This window comes from Lonchura striata, chromosome 2, assembly GCF_050655825.1.
Source record: "Lonchura striata isolate lonStrDom1 chromosome 2, ASM5065582v1, whole genome shotgun sequence".
Lineage (NCBI taxonomy): Eukaryota > Metazoa > Chordata > Aves > Passeriformes > Estrildidae > Lonchura > Lonchura striata.
The window spans coordinates 55,528,395-55,546,504 of NC_140704.1; the positions used below are offsets into that span (position 1 = coordinate 55,528,395).

At 35.1% G+C, this 18,110-nt stretch overlaps 1 protein-coding gene across 6 annotated transcripts in view; it reads right to left on the minus strand.

The window, feature by feature from the left end:
• The window catches only part of CDH12 (cadherin 12), a 626,739-nt gene that overhangs the window by 110,378 nt on the left and 498,251 nt on the right, over window positions 1-18,110 (minus strand). For all 6 annotated transcript variants that reach the window (XM_085570925.1, XM_021546438.4, XM_021546413.4 and 3 more), the window contains one exon: window positions 5,111-5,405. In XM_085570925.1, coding sequence (XP_085427051.1) covers window positions 5,111-5,405 — 295 coding nt within the window. The remainder of the gene's footprint in view (window positions 1-5,110; window positions 5,406-18,110) is intronic.

Below are 18,110 nucleotides of genomic sequence, written 5' to 3' on the forward strand. Positions count from 1 at the left end.
ATACCATTCAAAAGTATCTCTGGTCTCAATAGATTCCCAAAGTAATATCTTCTGCAACAGCCTGGGTAAGCTTTTGGAAACCCTTAAAAATATATTGCCAACAGCTAGGAATCTATATCAAAGGCAGGCTCATTCAGCATTTTCTCCAATGCCTTATAGTCCTTCCTTCTCCAGCCCCTGCTGACTGTAAACTTCAGGCTAAACTCAGGCACACAGTGCTAAACTGAGCCAAACTAGAGTGTGGGATGTTACCCACCGCTTCACCAGGTTAGTTTTCTACATATTGTAATCGTTGCACATGTAACTACATAGATGGATATATTAAACCTATGTTCCATTTGTGGATGTATATATATGCTCCATCGTCAGTGTTCAAATATAAGCCAGTGCTTAAATAAAACCAATTAAGTATTCACTCCAGAAGGAAAACTGCCAGAAAATTTATAGAGACTATTTTCACACTGGCAGTACCATGGGAAGCAAATCCATAACGCTCTTCAGGTAGCTTCTTCGCACCACTGAGGAACACAATAAAAATAACCTCATACCAACTTTCTATTATCATTGAACATTTTAGTCTGCCACAGTGATCTGAGTTTGTAGAGTCCCACTTAATCAATAAAGAGTTGATGTAGTGGAAAAGTATGAAATTAAATTGTGTAGGAAAGAACATATGGTATCTGTATATTATGGAATTGATGGGTTTAGTACAGCCATAGCTGGTCTATGTATAAGCATAGAGGAATAATGCAAAGACCTTAGAAAACAATTAGGAGACTGTGACAATAGAAGTTATAAATTTGCCCTGAAAGAAATGTGTGCGAAAGCAAATGTATTTCTGTGCACATTTTTATGTACAAATATATGAAAATATATAATGATATCTTTCCTTGAATGTGTGCTTAATGCTGCTATGCCCCCATTCTCAGTCATCTGGACTGATAGCTCTAATAAGGGGATAACCTTGGTTTAAACTCAGCTATATTTGCATGCTTACGTCAACTATATTGCAATAGAAGCTGGCACAGCTGCCAGAAGCAACAACACAGTTGATTAAACTATACTTAAGGAGAACATGTTTTGCTAATGCAAACTTGCAAATGGAGATATTAGGGCACCCTTTTGAGTTCTTATAGATAAATTCCCTTTTCTAGTTCATGTTACATTTTGGAACTTATAGTAAATCAAGAAAATATTTTCAAATAAGATATTGATAAAACCAATTCAATATCATAAAAAAAAACAAAATAAACAACCCTCCCCCCCCACCCCAACCAACATTAGGAGTTCAGTTCTTAAGCTTTTATAAGTCTCTTACGAGGCATAAGGTAACAGCATTGCAATCTATGTTCTTAAAATATTGTTCTGCATTGTAATCTGACTCCATCTGCTGAGTTTTTCTGCAGGGAATACCAAATAGTTTTTAACATCACTTTCAAGAATAACAAATAATAAACAAAATATTTTTCAAATATTCCTTTAAAAAATAAAATCTTCACCATAAAGTATTCTGCACTCCATTTATCATGTGAGCAAAACAATGTCAATTTTGGAGGCACTGATATCCTTCCACTACAGTGTGGAAGCTGTGCCCACTTTGATACTATCAGAAGCACTGGAAATCACAGATGGGTACAGCAGCCTGCATGTTACAATAGCTGGTAACCCAAGGGGCTTTTCAAGAGAAGATCTTTCTTGTTTATGGCTGTGATTGACTTTCCTCTACATCATACAAGAAGAGATTACACTGCATATATGGAAAGAGCAAGGCTGGCTGTCCATTCAAACTTAGGCATGAAAGAGATTTGCATACAAGGTTACTTGTATTGGGTAAAAGTCATTCTAATTTTTTTCCTTAAGAGCATATGAAGGAATTTGGCTCCTGGTAAGGAAGGCATCACTAAGTAAAAATAGCAGTCCTAAAACTATCTCTTCAGAAAAAAAAAAAAAAAAAATATATATATATATTCAGTACCACTATCTTTTTTAATAAGTGATATTGATTAAAAGGAAAAACAAACCAACACTAGAGTACAGAAACTGCAGAAGAAAATTCAATCTGCCCTCAAAGTAAATTTGAAGGGAAAAAGTAAACTTACACCTACAACATGCATGGAAAGTAACAAAAGTTCTAAGAAAATCTACTGTGAAAAACACAGCTATGATAGATTTATCTAAGGAATACCTCTGTGCAGAAAACCAGAACTTGAGAATGCCACAAATTTTATTTTTTTTTGCACTTTTTCAGTAAAAAATTACCAAGAGCCAGTTGATGTATAATTTTACAACAACACTGCAGCTGCAACCTTGATTTCAGAGGTGAATGCAGTGGCATTATTTCAGCCATCCCAGATTCAGCAATAGCAATTATTAGGAAGACTAGAGACATTACAAAACTGAGAACCATGTAGCCATGACAATTTCTAGAAAGTACCATTACTAATAATATTGACAATAACCTCATGCTAAAGTAACAAACTGGGTGAATCTTTGCATGCAAACATCGTGAAACAATAAAAGACTGCAAGTCACTAGTCACAAAAGCTTGTCAGGCTCACATAAGAGGCTAGTAAGGGTTAAAAATGTAGTGTTCATTGAATTTCCCACCATTTCCCAAGAAATATGTGCATGAGTGCAGTTTATAATCAATACTGCTGTAAAACTATAGTAAGTGAAATTTGGAACATTTGGTATTTAAAAAGTGGCAACTAGAAAATGAAAAACGTAAAAAAAAAAAAAAAAAAAAAAAGAGAGAGAGGAAGAGTTTATCTGGGATTTTTCCTAAGCCAAGACAACCATATGTTTCACCAGCTGAAAAATTAAAGTGATTTTCAATGTCAGCCTCAGGCACTGGTAGGTCTAAGCATCTCTAAAGGTGTAACTAAATGGTACTGATGATAGAAAGGAGTAGTTTTAGATCCTGTGAGAAATCTGTGCTTGCATAAGGAAAGAAAAAGAGATATGAAAGAACAAGAAAATAGCAAGACCTACATCAGAGAAGGCACAATCTCCTGGCACACTACAGAGCATTTCTGGATATTTTTTGCAGCAAGACAATCTAACAGCAAAAATTCTTATCTTCTTTAGTAGCCACTAATTGAAGTTTAGGTTCCATTTAGGGAACTCTTTTCTTGCCTTGCCTTTTCTAACCAATTTTCATCCATCTTTTATTTTTTTTATAGAGGAACAGATATAGTGAATGTGACCAAATAAAGAGAAGACCAAGAAGATCTATTTTTGGCATGGCATCTACTTCTGTTTTTCTAAAGGAGAATAAATTTAAAAGCATTTATTTTAAAATGATGTATGCATGCCACAGCATGCTCACTGTATCTCATTTACATTTACTCCTCATCCATGTAAAAGCCACCAATGTATGGCACATCTTGAAGAGTATTTCATATGAAGTAAAATCTCTTAATCTTCTGCTTAACACACATATTTAGGAAAATAACTAAGAAATATGGAGGAGAACAACAGAGTAAGGGAATAAATGTAGGCACTGTGTTCTGCTGTACTAACCATCACAGATTTTCATTTCTTCTTTCTGAGAAGGTTTTAAACACAATTTCACTACCAACCATACATTCACTGGTGAGAAATGTTATTCTGAATTTCCCAGGTGTCAAAATGTAAGAAATGGTTTTCATCTATACATGATACAGTAAGTAATATTATTATGCATCTCATTATATAGTGCACCTATATTGTGAATCTACAGACAGGGTCCTGTAGGTGACTGTAGTGAATGTCTACACTTCTGTAAGATTAACATGATCATTTCTACATGTCTACTTATATCACATTTTATTCCATTCTACTTCATTCTACTCCTCCTTATCACAAAATTTAAAATAATACCTCATTAATTCTATGTAGCAGCTTGTGTAGATAGCTAGTTGCCTCCCAGAATGACTTTAAAAGTATCAACATCTGAGGTGCATAGCTGAAGGGAAGCAGAATCCCTCTGTCACTTCAAAGTCAGAAAACTTCCAAAACTGTTAACAACTGCCAGGAGTATTAAATGGTTGGTACAGGCTTGTGAAGTACTGGGAAAATACAGTTTAGGAAAGAGAAGGGCAATAAGCTGGAACTAGCACTGGGAAGTTAAATGACTCCCAGCCCAGAGCAAATTAATTTCTGGTGCCTGCAGGGAAACCCAAAATGCCATCTGGCAGTAGGACACAAGCGCTGTGCTTATGTTGCAAACACACTGCTCAGGACCACTGTAGAATCAGCCATCAGGAAGAGACCAAAAGGGCCCATTTAGCCCATTGTCCTGCTCCAAAGCAGGATCAATGCTCTTCATGTCATTCCTGGCATAGATCACGTTGTGAAAATTCTTCAAGCAAAAAACTATTCCAGTACTTCAATATCATTACTGCAGTCCACCTTTCTCTGAAAAGAAAATTACTCTGTCCACTGTACACGATGTTTTTGAAAACTTACCATGTTCCCAGGCAATTTTTTTTTCTTTTGTTCTTTTTTTTTTAGCTTAAGAGTCTAAAGATTTTTCTGGACATTAGGTTTTTGATAACTTGAGCCACTCTTGCAGACTCTCATTCTTGCATTGTGACCAAGCCAAGGGCAATAGTTACTTTGAACATGCAGAGTAACAGCACTTAAAAAAAGAATTGCCCCCTAATGTATAATTAGGAGATCATGCAAATGCTGTAGGAGTTTAAGAGTCACAAAGACAAAACCAGTTAAATGGCAAGATGCTCTACAGTAAACAGGCTATCTAATTTTGTCGAGCAAACAGCAAATGCAAACTAGGAAGAGAGGGGAATGCACCACATCATGTGACATAATAGGTTTGTGGTTAGAGAACCCCAGGACCATAGCATACCTTCCTCGAATATCTTTTTTTTTAACTCATCCTACCCTGCAGATTCTCATATTGCAGGAAAATAAGTTTCTGAATAAGGAAACAAAGCTAAAAACAAAACTGTAATCTATGTATATCTAGGCACAGAATATTAGAAGCATTTCTAATAATGAGTTTCAGAGGTTGTTTTTTTCATATCATCCCTCTCTCAGCAAGAAAAGTACACTGAAATAATTAAGTAATATGCAATTAGTTATCAAGCATTTATAGCTTCTTACTCACCCACTGGAGACATTTCTGGGACACTGGCAATATAAGGCCCATCCAGAAACTTTGGCTCATTATCATTAATGTCCTGCACTTTGATGATGAACTCTGATTCAGGCTCTAGTGGTTTCTTGGTGTCAACATCCACAGCCTGAGCCCGGAGTGTGTAGAAAGGTTTTTCTTCTCGATCTAGGCTCCTTATGGCATGGATGTCTCCTGTAGTCTCATCAATGGTAAAAACTGTGCCAGCACCATCTCCTGAAAGGGTATATTTAACAGTGCCGACTCCCTTGTCCAAGTCAGAGTGAAGCTGGAGAAGAAAATCAAAAGAGAGGACAAAAATATTAACAGCTTTTCTTAGGCTAGATGGCAATTTTTTTTTTTTTTTAATGTAATAAAAGACTTTGGAGGAACCAATTTCTTAAGTCTCCAAGTGCATGGAAAAAATGTGGGTAGTATGTTATGCAAGACTTTTACTCCTATCTAGTACAGCACAGACTTGCTGCAGTTCAGTAACTAAAACTGCAGTGAAACAGGGCTTCACATTTGTTATAAACTGAAATTTAAGACCAAGGACATAAAACCAGCCATAGTCACATCAAAAAAATGTGAAATGACATGAGAGAGTGTCAAAAGCTTTCACAGACATTTGGCTTTCAGAGAAGAAAAAGGGAAATATTTAATTATTGCAAGAGCTTGATGGCATCTGAAACTCAAAGTCAAACTTGGTTAAAAAAAGAAAATATACACCTCATGATTACAGTAAATGCTAAACAGAACTAAAAATACTGCCTTTTACACAAATATTTGATCTCTTACTTTGGTCTTTTCTGAGATAATCACACTACAGACTATGAATCTAGGAGTTTATTGCTCATTTTGAAAGTACAGAACTCAATATTTTCTGCCTTAAATACCAAGATACACATTTTTCTGGCTATTACTCTGATGAAGCTCTAATTAGAATTTTAAAAGAAAATTAAAAAAAAAAAAAACTTGGATTCAACTTCTTGGATCTTTTCACCCATTTAATCAGTGTCTATCCTACAATAAAGTGGACTTAAATATTATTTTAAATACAGGATTCTTTTAAATCCAAATACAGTATGATGAACTTCTTTCTCAGATGCCTTTACCTGTTCCATACTCATCCTTTAAATGCATCTAAAAGCATTAAAAAGATCCACAAGGTTACATCACTGATGCTGAAATAGTCTTTAAAATATTCCTCCACTTTTCCCATCTAGTGAGGACTTGAAAGATCTTCTATAATGGCCACCGGTCAGGATGGAGTTTTCAAGAGTGAATTCTTTTAAGCTGAATTGGAAAGCGATTATGGATATAGACATTATTTACATGATGTACTGCCCAAGGTGAAACACAATAGAGGAAACATGGGACATGAAAGGAGATTATGTAGAAAATGAATTACTGAGAAATGGTTTTGGTAATGGGGCAAGAAGCTATGCTATGGAAAAGGAGTTAAAGGCAATTACTAACATTTATAGCTATTGACTTGAAATTGAAAATAGGTCCTTGTAACTGTGGAAGAGGTCATGGTTTGTGGCACAGAGTGAACTTGAGCTTAGTCCCTTCTTTGTCTACTTCTTCATCTCATCATTCTTGCTCAGTGAATATAGTAATTTCTGATCTTTCATCTAGCTGCCCCCCACATGTGATTTTAAATTATGTCTCCAGTCCAAACTAAAGTATTTTGCTTCCAAGGTGTTAAATATTTCCTTGCTTGCAAAATGAAACGATAATATGGTCTGAGATAATTAACGACTATTTCTTCCTCCTTATTTTAATTTAAGTGGTTTAAAACTTCCTGCTGTTTCATTACACTCTGCTTAGTAAAAACTTGATATTTTTCTTCCATTATAATTTAGAGGCTTACAGACACACATCAAGAGAAAAAAAGAATCAAAATGATAATGAGAAAGCTTGAAGAAAAAAAGTGTATAAACTTTTTAGAGGGAACCAGACAACTGTTTTAGCATTATCCCTATATTAAATAAAATTTGTTTGGGCTTCATTGTGGAAACTAACTTGATGCATACTCCTGGAAGTAATAATATCACAGAACAAAATAATGCAATTATGAAACAGGAATTAGTAAACAGAGAAGCATGACAAGATTACTCCCATCTCCTGTCATTGGATTTGGCACTAAATCTGAGATGGTTGAGTGTGTTTCTGATTGCCAGCTGTAGGTTTTGTGTTCCACTAGTAAGAAATCAGGCTGTATTGCATGTCTTATCTGAGCCCTTGGATTATACTAGAGAGAATCAATTATAGTTGCTTTTCCTAGCTGGAGAAAAAGCGTGGAAAGCAAGGGCTCCCAAGACAAAGGAAGATTGAAATACAAAGACATGACTAAACATAGGGGTTTTTTTTTTCAAATGTATTGGAGAAAAAAAGGTTTACAACAGGTAGGAATAGCAATTCTACATTTGTAGATGTATTCGCTGGGCTTCACAAGTATCACTCATCTGGTACAACCTAGGAACCATTCCACCCAATTAAACAGAGTTGCAATACTCTGCATTAGCTGGGATGTGTCACGTTGTATTTATTCACCAGATCTGCTGATTTTGACATAAGCTTCCTAGATGACCTTGCAGGACAATGTGCAAATGCATGCTTACTTATAACCCACATCAAGCTATGCAATTTGTTGGTCAATTCAACATTACACAGTGTCAAATTACTGCAGGGGAAAGCTGATTGATTAATTTAAAATTGAATAAATTTTCCAACAATAGAGAGAATGCAAAACTTAGATTCAGATGCATAGATGAAGAGTGAGAAGCTAGCATTAGCTGTATTTACACAACACTAGGAAATAATCCTGACTTTCAAAGCCTGAAATTTTTCAGAAAACAGTTTAAGCTAAAGAATAAGTGCTTGCTACTCTGTCTTGATTTATGTGTTACAAGCTGTATTGCACTGGAAGAAAAGACATTTTTTTTTGTGCTGAAAAACAGATTTGTGAGAGACTAATTTTTCTGATTGTGTCCACAGCAACTTTGGGTTTGTATCCCATTTCACCTTCTTAAGGGGCAATTGTTGCAGAGGATAGATAGATACGATTGTTATTTTAGCTAGCCGGATGTCACTTCTACCCTTGGATGAATCCTGGAGTGAAATGGACTGTTCCATCCCACCCTGCAAAAGATTGTGGTTCATCCCGCACCTCTGTACCTGCCCCTAAAACAGAGTCTGTAACCCCATTGGCCCATGCCTTGTCCCAGCCCACCTGGGAGCCCCTGATAAGGGGGCTCTGAGCGGCCATGCGGCCTCTTGGACTTCCTCCCGCTCTTGGATTTCCTCCCCTCTAGGACTCCCTCCCTGCCTGGGGCTTCCCCTCTCCTAAACCCTCCGTTTCTCTCTCCCCTCCCCTGTCCTCCTAAGCCCAGCCACGTGCTACGCCTGAGAGCACGAGGCTTGGGCATCCCTGAATTCTCCAATAAACCTCTTCCCCCAACAGCAAGCTTCAGAGATCTCTGCCTCCCTACACCCCAACCGTGCAACAGGAGCTTACTCGTCCCACACTTGCTCACACTTATTTTCTAATTCTTGGTTTTCCACTAGTTCAGTAAAATTAAAGGGCAAGAGAACAAGTGCTCAGATATTACCTACTTTCCTCCCCACAATGTGTTTACATTTCAGAATCACCTGAATTTACTGCAACAAGGTTGTACAAATGATTGCATTCACACAGGTTGTCTTAATTTTATGTTTTCCCTATAAATCCTGAATATTAAAATGCAGTGGAGGCTTGGAAATGTGAGGGATTCATTTCTATCTTTGCTGAAATCTACACGTGTATTCTCTACTATGTAAGTAACACAGTTTAGTGTCAGATATCTGGACAAATCTATCCCGAGTATAAAACTAATAATTTCTTGCAGAAAAACTCTTGTTAGTGCAGAAAATCATGAATATTTTTCCATGATGGCAGAAAAAGACATATCATTCCATAATTCTTGCTAATGTGTACAAACAATAACACATATGGCAAAGGAAATGACTGATTGAAAAAAAATAAAGTATGAATAATAAGATGGAGACTATTGTAAGATACATTGCATAAATCTATGCAGAAATTATGGCAGTTTTTTTGAATCATATCCAGTACCAGATGCCAGACTGAATCAGTCTACAAATCCATGTGATCTAACAATCTGCTTCAGACTGTAACAAGCTGAATGCTAGTTTGCTTCAAAGAGGATGAAAAGTTGGTCACAACTCACTACTAGCACATCTGGAAGAAATTATTTATTCAGTTCTCTGACAGTTTTTAACAAGAACTATGATTGTTTGTATTTTAGCTATAAATTAAGATCTTACTGCTTCAATAACTCAGTGTTACCAGCTCTGTGTCACTTCAAGAATTCATACACTGCACAAATAATTTCAAACCACATGAAAGACCAGGAAATGCATTAGGTAATGTACTTCAAGAAGGGGTCTATACCTCTAGGTAAATCAAGCATTGCATGAGTATGGATAAGATGTATTTGTTCCTCAGTATCCTGTGGTGCTGATTTTCTCTTCAGTATCCTATTCATCTGATCCTCAACTGTTCACCTTCTCTTTCCTTAAATAATTCAATTACTTCCATTAATACAATCATTTTGAAAGTCAAATATGCAAATTCAATTATGTAGGTAAAGAAATTGGAAATAAAAGAAGCTTAAAAATTTGCAAGCTAGTCTACTTTAAAATGAAGCAATCACTATACCCCCACAAATCATGCCAGAGTAAGGGCTATGACATCTGCCAGGACTGCTGTGATCCTAATTTCACAGCAATACAGACATTGAGAAGTTGTTATATGAGTTGACAACTTCCCTTTCCGCATTTCCCAAATGCCAAGGAATGTTTAAAACTCCTAAACTGATATATTTACCCTATGATACACTCTGAGATTCTAGGTCTTATTCCACTGCCAGTTTCACAGGCTGAAAAAAAATTAGTCCCATGTATTTGTTACTAGTAAATAAGTTTACATGCTATATTGCAGTGCTTATCTGGTCTAAAAAAATGGTAGTTATTCCAAGCTATTAACCATTCCTTGCCTGCACATCAGTATTAGTTATACATCCCACATCTGTATCTTTACATCATTTTTCTTTATGCAATATATTTTAGGACTTTACTCCATTATTTTCTCTTCCTGCATCTACTCTCAGGTATCACCATTCATTCTGTAGCCACCAGCCCCTTCACTTTCTTGGGTAAGATGTGCAATGAAAACCACTTGAGAAACCAGAACATCATTCAATTCCAATATTACCTAAGACTGAAAATACAGAGTAATGGCCTGAACAGAGGAAAGGAAAAGAAGGTGATTTTTGTACAGTTAACATAGACCCAAGGAGACCCATTATGGCAGATCTCTACTGTAAAAGTGTGTGTTGGAACAAGGATTCCCACTACAAGAGAGGAGGGTGTAAATGAGTCTGGAGATTTTCTTTTTGGAAGGCTGGCCTTTTAAAATATAATTATTCTACACATATTTTCTCTTGGCAAGAACTCTATGATCTACACAGATTGCATAGCTTCTTTTAAAAACTGATAATTAGAATCTAATGTACTGCTTTCACATAAATATATTTATTTCTTCCATCTAAAAATACATAATCCTTGAAAATTTTCCTAAGATTCAAAGGGTATGGGAATGCCAGAGACTTTAATTCAGGACATGGAGAAATTAAAAGGAACAGTGTAATTGTTGCTAATCAAATCCAATAAAATAGTTTTTCTTTCTTTCCCTCTCCATCACACATACCACTGCAGAGGACATTTAGGGACGAGGTAAAATCTGCTTACAACATAATCAGTGTAAATGTTTCCTGATTATAAAATTTTGGATTACCTAGGGCATCTTCTAAATAATAAGTTAACATGCATTGGTCAGGCAAGACTGCAGACTAAAGCTTGTGTAGAGATGAGTTAGGACGCTACTACAAATGGGTCAGATGAATGACAATAGGTATATGGAAACAAGGAGCAACTAAAATCACAGAATCAGAGAATCCTTGAGGTTAAAAATGACCTTTAATACAGCTGAATCCAACTGCAAAATCATGAGGTAAAATAAAGATGAACAAAAGAAGAAAAGAATGACTTTTTTTAAAGGTCATTTGAAAAAGAACAATTTTCAAAGCTTGAAATGATTTGTAATAGGAAGAGGTGTTCTTGAACTAGCTCTGTACAGGCCTTTTAATAAGAGACTCCTATCTGTGAGCCGGCTTTCCTAGTACTATGAAAATTTCAAACAATAATTAAAAATGTCAATTAATGGATGCACATATGTGTGCGTACACATATATATACAAAAATTTAAAAAATATTTTAATTAGTAAGCTGTGCATATCTTATCATCATGATTACTTTTCTTTGTGTTGTATTTCTATGTCTTTTTTTATATTTAGCAAAATATCTGCTACCAAAAATTGACATTTTGACTATTTTTTGAAAAAATAGGAATAAACCACATGGTTCAGCATTTTGAAATATTTTCCTGTTCAAATGAGATTAAAATACAACCTTATTCAAAAGCAATTAAGTAAAAAGAATTTATACACTTGTTTTGCAAATAAAGATGAGCTTTATTAAAATTAAAACACTTATTATTTAATTAAATAAAACATTATCCCCGTCATGGGGATTTAGTCTAAGCACACTAAGTCAGAACAGATTTTTTCAATAATGAGTGTGGTTGTCAGGTAGTAAGATGATGGCAAATGAGTCTTTAGAAAGGAATAAAATCAGTATCTGACTTTGTCAGTTCAAATTATTCTTCTTCTCTACCAACATCATGCGATTGAGGGATTAGCGATTGTTATTTTTCTTATTCTTCTCTACATTAATGTTTTTGTTGCATTATGTGGAATTTAATAGCAACACTTCTATGAGCACAGTGAAAAAACTCCCAACATTCCTTTTATGGAATGCCATATACATAAAAAATATTGGCCAATTAAAAATGTTATGCACTATAAAGCATTGAAAGAATAAAAATTTCTCAATAATGTTGTAATATCATTTAATTATACAAGTAGTTATACATGTAAGTTACAAGTTGCATAAATTTCTGATGATTATTTCTGCCTCACCATTTCAGCTGGAGCTAATGTATATAGAAACATGGTGTTCTGCTCCACCGTCTTCAACTTTAATGCAAGAATCAACATAAAAAGTAACTTTTAAAATTAAATTATTTGTACTGATCTCATATACCTCCATGTTACAATTTTCTTGTGTACCCATAGGTATCAGTTCAGTTATGCTGAATGTTATTTGAGAGAAATGTTCTGCAGAATGGTGACAACTGATGCAAACTTCAATCTGTGGAGGTCTCTGGGAATAGCCATTGTAATGTAACAGCATAATCACAGACTCCAACAACAAATTCCAGTATTGGCCATTAGACAGCAACAGGAGACAAAATTTGAGGAAATTTATCAACTTCCAATTTCTTCTTTATTCAGCTCAATTTTATATATCCTTCTGAAGCATTATGAGCTACAATGTAGTGTGCAGACGCTGATGACAGCTCATTGGAAAAAGATTCTACCGTATTATAAAAGGTTTATAATTTTAGAATTTTTCAAAGTATTTAACAGAAACTGAGGAGGGGATTGAAAGTGAAACCCTCACAATCCATAACCCTTAATGCTTCACATGGGAAAAGTGAGGTTATGCCGTGTATCCTCATACCTAGATGCAGTCTTTTCACTACTGTGCACTCAAAATCTGTAGTAAATAATCTTCTGGGCTGAAGGAGGCTGTGGAAGACATCACTTGTTACTAATGAATGCATTTGAGTTGGCACCAGCAGGACTGGTTTGATCGACACCTGTGAAAGCACCGCTACTCCCTCTGCACCCACGCCTGGCTGGACTCCCTGCAGTTAAATAAGAGGGTAATGTTGATGTCCAAAACTCAGAAATGAGGGAAGGGAATTTGCCACAAACAGGGCTCTGGGGAAAAAAATCATCCCAGCTTTAGGCAGGAGGTATTTGTATTCCTCTTTAAGATGACACTTATTCACTGATTCCAAAAACTAAATGAAGAAAAGACAGCATGAAAATTGAATTCTAACTCTTGCTATTTAATTGTGCAAGATCAGCAAAATGTTCAATGGCATTGCTGTAATCAATTAAAATCATAAGTATGAAGGGGTGGTGATCTTTTGAGGTGGTGATTGCAGTATTTCGTTTTTGAAAGAAGAATCACTATCAGAATATCAAAAAGAGCTGCATCTCTCTAAATAATACATATGGACAGAAATACCTGATTTTTCACTGTGTTGCTTGCAGTATCTCTTCTACAATACATATAAAATATGAGTGCATAAAAATATTAATTATGCTGTATGAATAAATATAATAAAAAGAGACACTAGAGACTTAAGAAGTCTTTATGTGATTTTTTTTTAATCTAAACCAAAATTTCTAAGATACATGTTAAAGGATAGTTTATAATTTCTAATGACTGTCTACGTATATTTATGAAGATAGTCTCTCTGCAGATCACTAGATAACCACTGTTTAGAAAACTGAGAACAAGCAGGAACTTTGTACTGCAAAGTGTCACTGAAATGAAGCTGTTGGCAAGGTTAGAAATTTTCAGTTTAGAATGAGGTGTTTATGCTCCTGAAATGACAAAATCTGTTTTATTTCTAGGGTTGTGTGAATGTGATCCAGTTTCTGTAGAATTATAGTCTATAGATCTCTTAAGCTGCAAGGTATAAAATCCTGATTAGTTACTTGGACTTTTCGGCACAGAAAATATCATTATCATCAGAGGACATGTGCTTTACTCCTCATCTCACATAATAGTTATGACATTATGGACTTGTTTTGTATTTGAGATTTAATTTATGATGGGAGCTATAGTGAGATGTTTTCTCTTAACAAGAGTTGCCCTACTGATGATAGTAGGAATACCTTGTGATAGGGAAGAAAGTGTGGGGTGTGCCATTCAGTTTCTGAAGTGACAAACAAAAAGACAGATGCCTGTTGGCAACTGCCATGCTGCTGGAAGAGATCTTGACTCTGAGCAGCTTCCCACTCCTTTTCTTGGTGGTATTCACTTCTCCACCCTAAACATCTGGAGCTAATTGAATTCCCCTAAAATTCTTTATATCAGACTGTCCCATCTAGATAGATGAATTGAATAGCTCAGTTTTTTAAGCCTGGTTCTTTTCAAATTAATTACGGAAAACTCAAATTTCCTGCTGGAGTTGCTTTTCTGAGGAGGGAGCAACCTGTATGAGGGATATGTGTGGCAGTATACATTTTCATACCACAGCTGCAGCTAGGAGAAGAAATACACCTCCAGCTATGCAGTCATAAATATCTAAAGGCAAAGTAGTCACAAAGTAGTTATCTCCTACTGTTCATCAATCCTTAACACAGAAAACCCTAGTCAGGGGTTAGATGACCTCCACAGTCACAAAAGTGGTACATGTGACCACAAACAAAGTGAACCCCAAGGCTGACTGGCTTTCTGGATCAGCTATGCAGAATATCCAGAGATAGCTTCTTTGTAAGCCAAGGGCTCGGTATTGTTCCTAGAAGTGTACCCTAATTAGATCCCCTAAACTAGGTTTACTCTACTTCAGAAATCACAATTTTATCACATGCAGAGGCATGAAAGGACACGCTATCATACAGACTCTCATTGCTTTACCCATTATTCTAAATAAGCTGAAAATTTTCTGTGACCAAGATAATAATAGAAATAATAATAGCAACAATACAGATAAATGCACAACTTTTAAGTACCTCGAGAAGGCACTCTGTCATAAACAAAAAGTGACAGGTTCTTGTAGTTATAATGTAAAAAGAAAGACTAGAACTGTAACAAACACATGCCTAGAAATGTGTGTTGGATAAGTTTAAATCCATTGCATTTCGAAAATTAAAACTTTATAAACTAAATATAAAAGCTTATGCTTAATTTTATACTGATTGGAACCTTATTTAGCAAATACATCTTCTGCTATTATCTGATTCATATCAGTGTGCCCTTCAATTCTAGCTGGAACTTGGAAGGGTTCAGAGTAAACGTCTACAAAATTCTGGAGGTGCTGAAGAAGTTTTCTTCATTTTTATCCTTCCCTTAATTCATTTTTATCCTTCCCTTAATTAATTTTTCTTTTTTTTTTCCAAATATTTTTCTTTATTGACTACCTAGCAAATGAATGTTTAAAACTCTCTTCCTCACATATTTAAATTTCATGTTAAGTTAAATTCAAAAATCTTGTTCCATAAATCACACTTGCTGTAAAGCTCTGTCAGTTAAGGTATCTCTTTTTGTTTGATAATGATATACTAGAACAGGCAGGGAATGACAGAGTAGAAAGATTTTACCTCAGCCTGTCTATCACTGTGACAAGGCATACTACCATAAACTGTTTGACCAGTTATCTTACATAAACAGGAAAAAAAATTCTTAGTTCCATCATAGAGGTGGAAAGAAAAAAATTACACATATATTAGAGGGATAAATTTAAGGCATTTACAGACACAGAATTTTATGAGTGAAATATGATATATTTTGAATTTCTAATCTCTATAACTTAAGTTGGCCCAAAAAAAGTCAGGTAAATATTCATACTACAAGACACAAAAAAATTTGCAAAATAATCCAGCAAGTATGAACAAATAATGCTTAATGTGCAAGGAATAGAAAGTACAGCAAAAAAACTCAAAGTTCTTCTGTGCCCTATGCATCAATTCCAAGAAGGCACACCCCATGGATAATGTTCTGGCTGCAAAATTTCCTCAGAACAATATTTTTAAAGGCTGTCTTATCACACAGGAATGTTGATTTTCCTCAGGTTCCAGAAGCAGTGTAGGAAAGGATTGTGCTGTATGTATTTATTTCATTTTGGTGAAGCACTACAGATAAGTGACATTCTGCATAGTTTGCATTTCTTTGCTATCTTGTGACACAGATTTTTTTTTTTTTTTTTTTTTTTAACGTTTGAGGTTTGCAAAAATAGGTAAACATTCTATTCTAATGGGGTCTTTTAACTAATCAATATTTGCATGGAAGAAAAGAAGGTTCTTAAGACACAGGTAAAGCATCAGATAGAGTTTGTTCTTCTGGCTTGCTTTACTTAAAACAAGCAGCATTTATATGGAACTATACAAAACTGAATCAAATCCCAGAAATCCTGGATATATTCTGAGTTATGGATACATTAATATTTCACATATTGTTAAGCTACAATGTGTAAGAGTATTGGTATGCCTTCTTTTTAATAAAAATGTCACACCTATGTATTAACAAGCAAAAGAAAATATCTTCCATAGCTCAAGGTTACATAATTTCTGCTCAAATAGAGCAATTTAATTATAAATCTGAATATGATTGCCTCTGCTGGATTTTCCCAATTCAGTTTTAAGAAAAACATGTTGAGTTTACATATAGTTATATGCTAGCTATAGCAATCATTTTCAAGATTTACTAATGTATTTAATGAATAAAGACAAATATTCCTAAGAATCAATGAGGAGTACAATACAACAGATAAAAAAATTAGAAAGCTTTATAATTTGGAAAAAAATTACTGTATGGCTGTTGTAAGATATCTATTTTCTATAGCTGTGGCTGTACTTATGTTTTATAGTGATGAGACTGAAGAACAGCCACACCTGCTGCTGCTATTGGGAGTGGAGAAGGAAGAAAAGAGCATAGAGTCATTTTACCCTAGAGACAAGAGAGTGGGAAGGTTATTCCTTCAGAGAACTTGGAAGAAGCAGGAAGTGAGAAAAACTGTTTCTGGATGAGTTTGTATTCCATATTTCTGACAGAACTGCTCATTGAAACAACAGAGATGTTAATTTGTTCCTATCTTGTATATAATTTTTCTATAAATCCTGGGGAAATAAGTTAACAAGGACAAAATCTCTCCAGGGTCCAGGAAAGTGTAACTGTGTCCATAAAGCCTAAATCTTGGACTTTAGAAAGTCAATGGCAAAACTCCCCTTGTCTCCAATTTCATTCAGTAATAATTAGGGCCTTGCAAGCACTAGCAGAATACTCTCCTGCAGAGTACTGGCAGGGTTCTCTTCTGCAGACTGAGAGTAAACATTTTCTTCTGTTTAAGTTCATGCACTTAGGGGAATTTTCTTTTCACCTTTCAGTTTTACCATACTAAATATCTCAAAATGAAAACAACAGCAGTTTCTTCTTGTGTGGAAATCATTCACTGTCTCTCTCCTCCCAGCCCTCCTTTTTTATTTTCCAGAACTTTAAACACCTTAAATAGTAATATTTGTTTGTTTCAAGATTCAGGGTAGGATAAACTTTATGAAACAATGCTTTTGCAATTTAACACTAACTTTTGTTAAACAGAAATTACTATTAAATCCTTTCAGTGGTGTGGGAGTTAGTTGTGATGTGTCAGAGCTTTTATCCATTCATAAATGTTTGCAGAAGTCAGACTCCTTTCACTGACAAATATTGTAGCTATTGGTGGCTAAATTCACCTGTATTTGTAGCAGCTGTTAATTATGATCAAGGAAGTGATATTCACAAAAGGAACCCATTTTACCAATTTTCCTAAAAATATTCCTTTGGTGTGATAAATGACACACACCCTTTTTGAACATAAGAACAGACTTATCTTTTAAATAATAATATATTCACTGGCTGCAGACCTTCTGAGCATCAAACATCTTTCCTTTCTTGTCTGCCTTTAAGTTTTTACAGACTTCATCATCTTATGACACTACCCAAAGACTGTGGAAAATATTTGTGCCTTTTCAAAAAGACCGTGTAAATATTTTGCTCACTGAATAATAGAAAATCTCTATAGTGAATAAAGCAGTTTAAGGAAATATACAAACTGGTGACACTAATTTTGATTATACCTAAAAGATGTATATATAGAGTGAACAGGTAATTGCAGTTATTTACTAATGAATTTGCCAAAAATGAGTAAACCAGGAAACAGTAGTTATTTCTGTTGCTTCCCCTTTTTCAG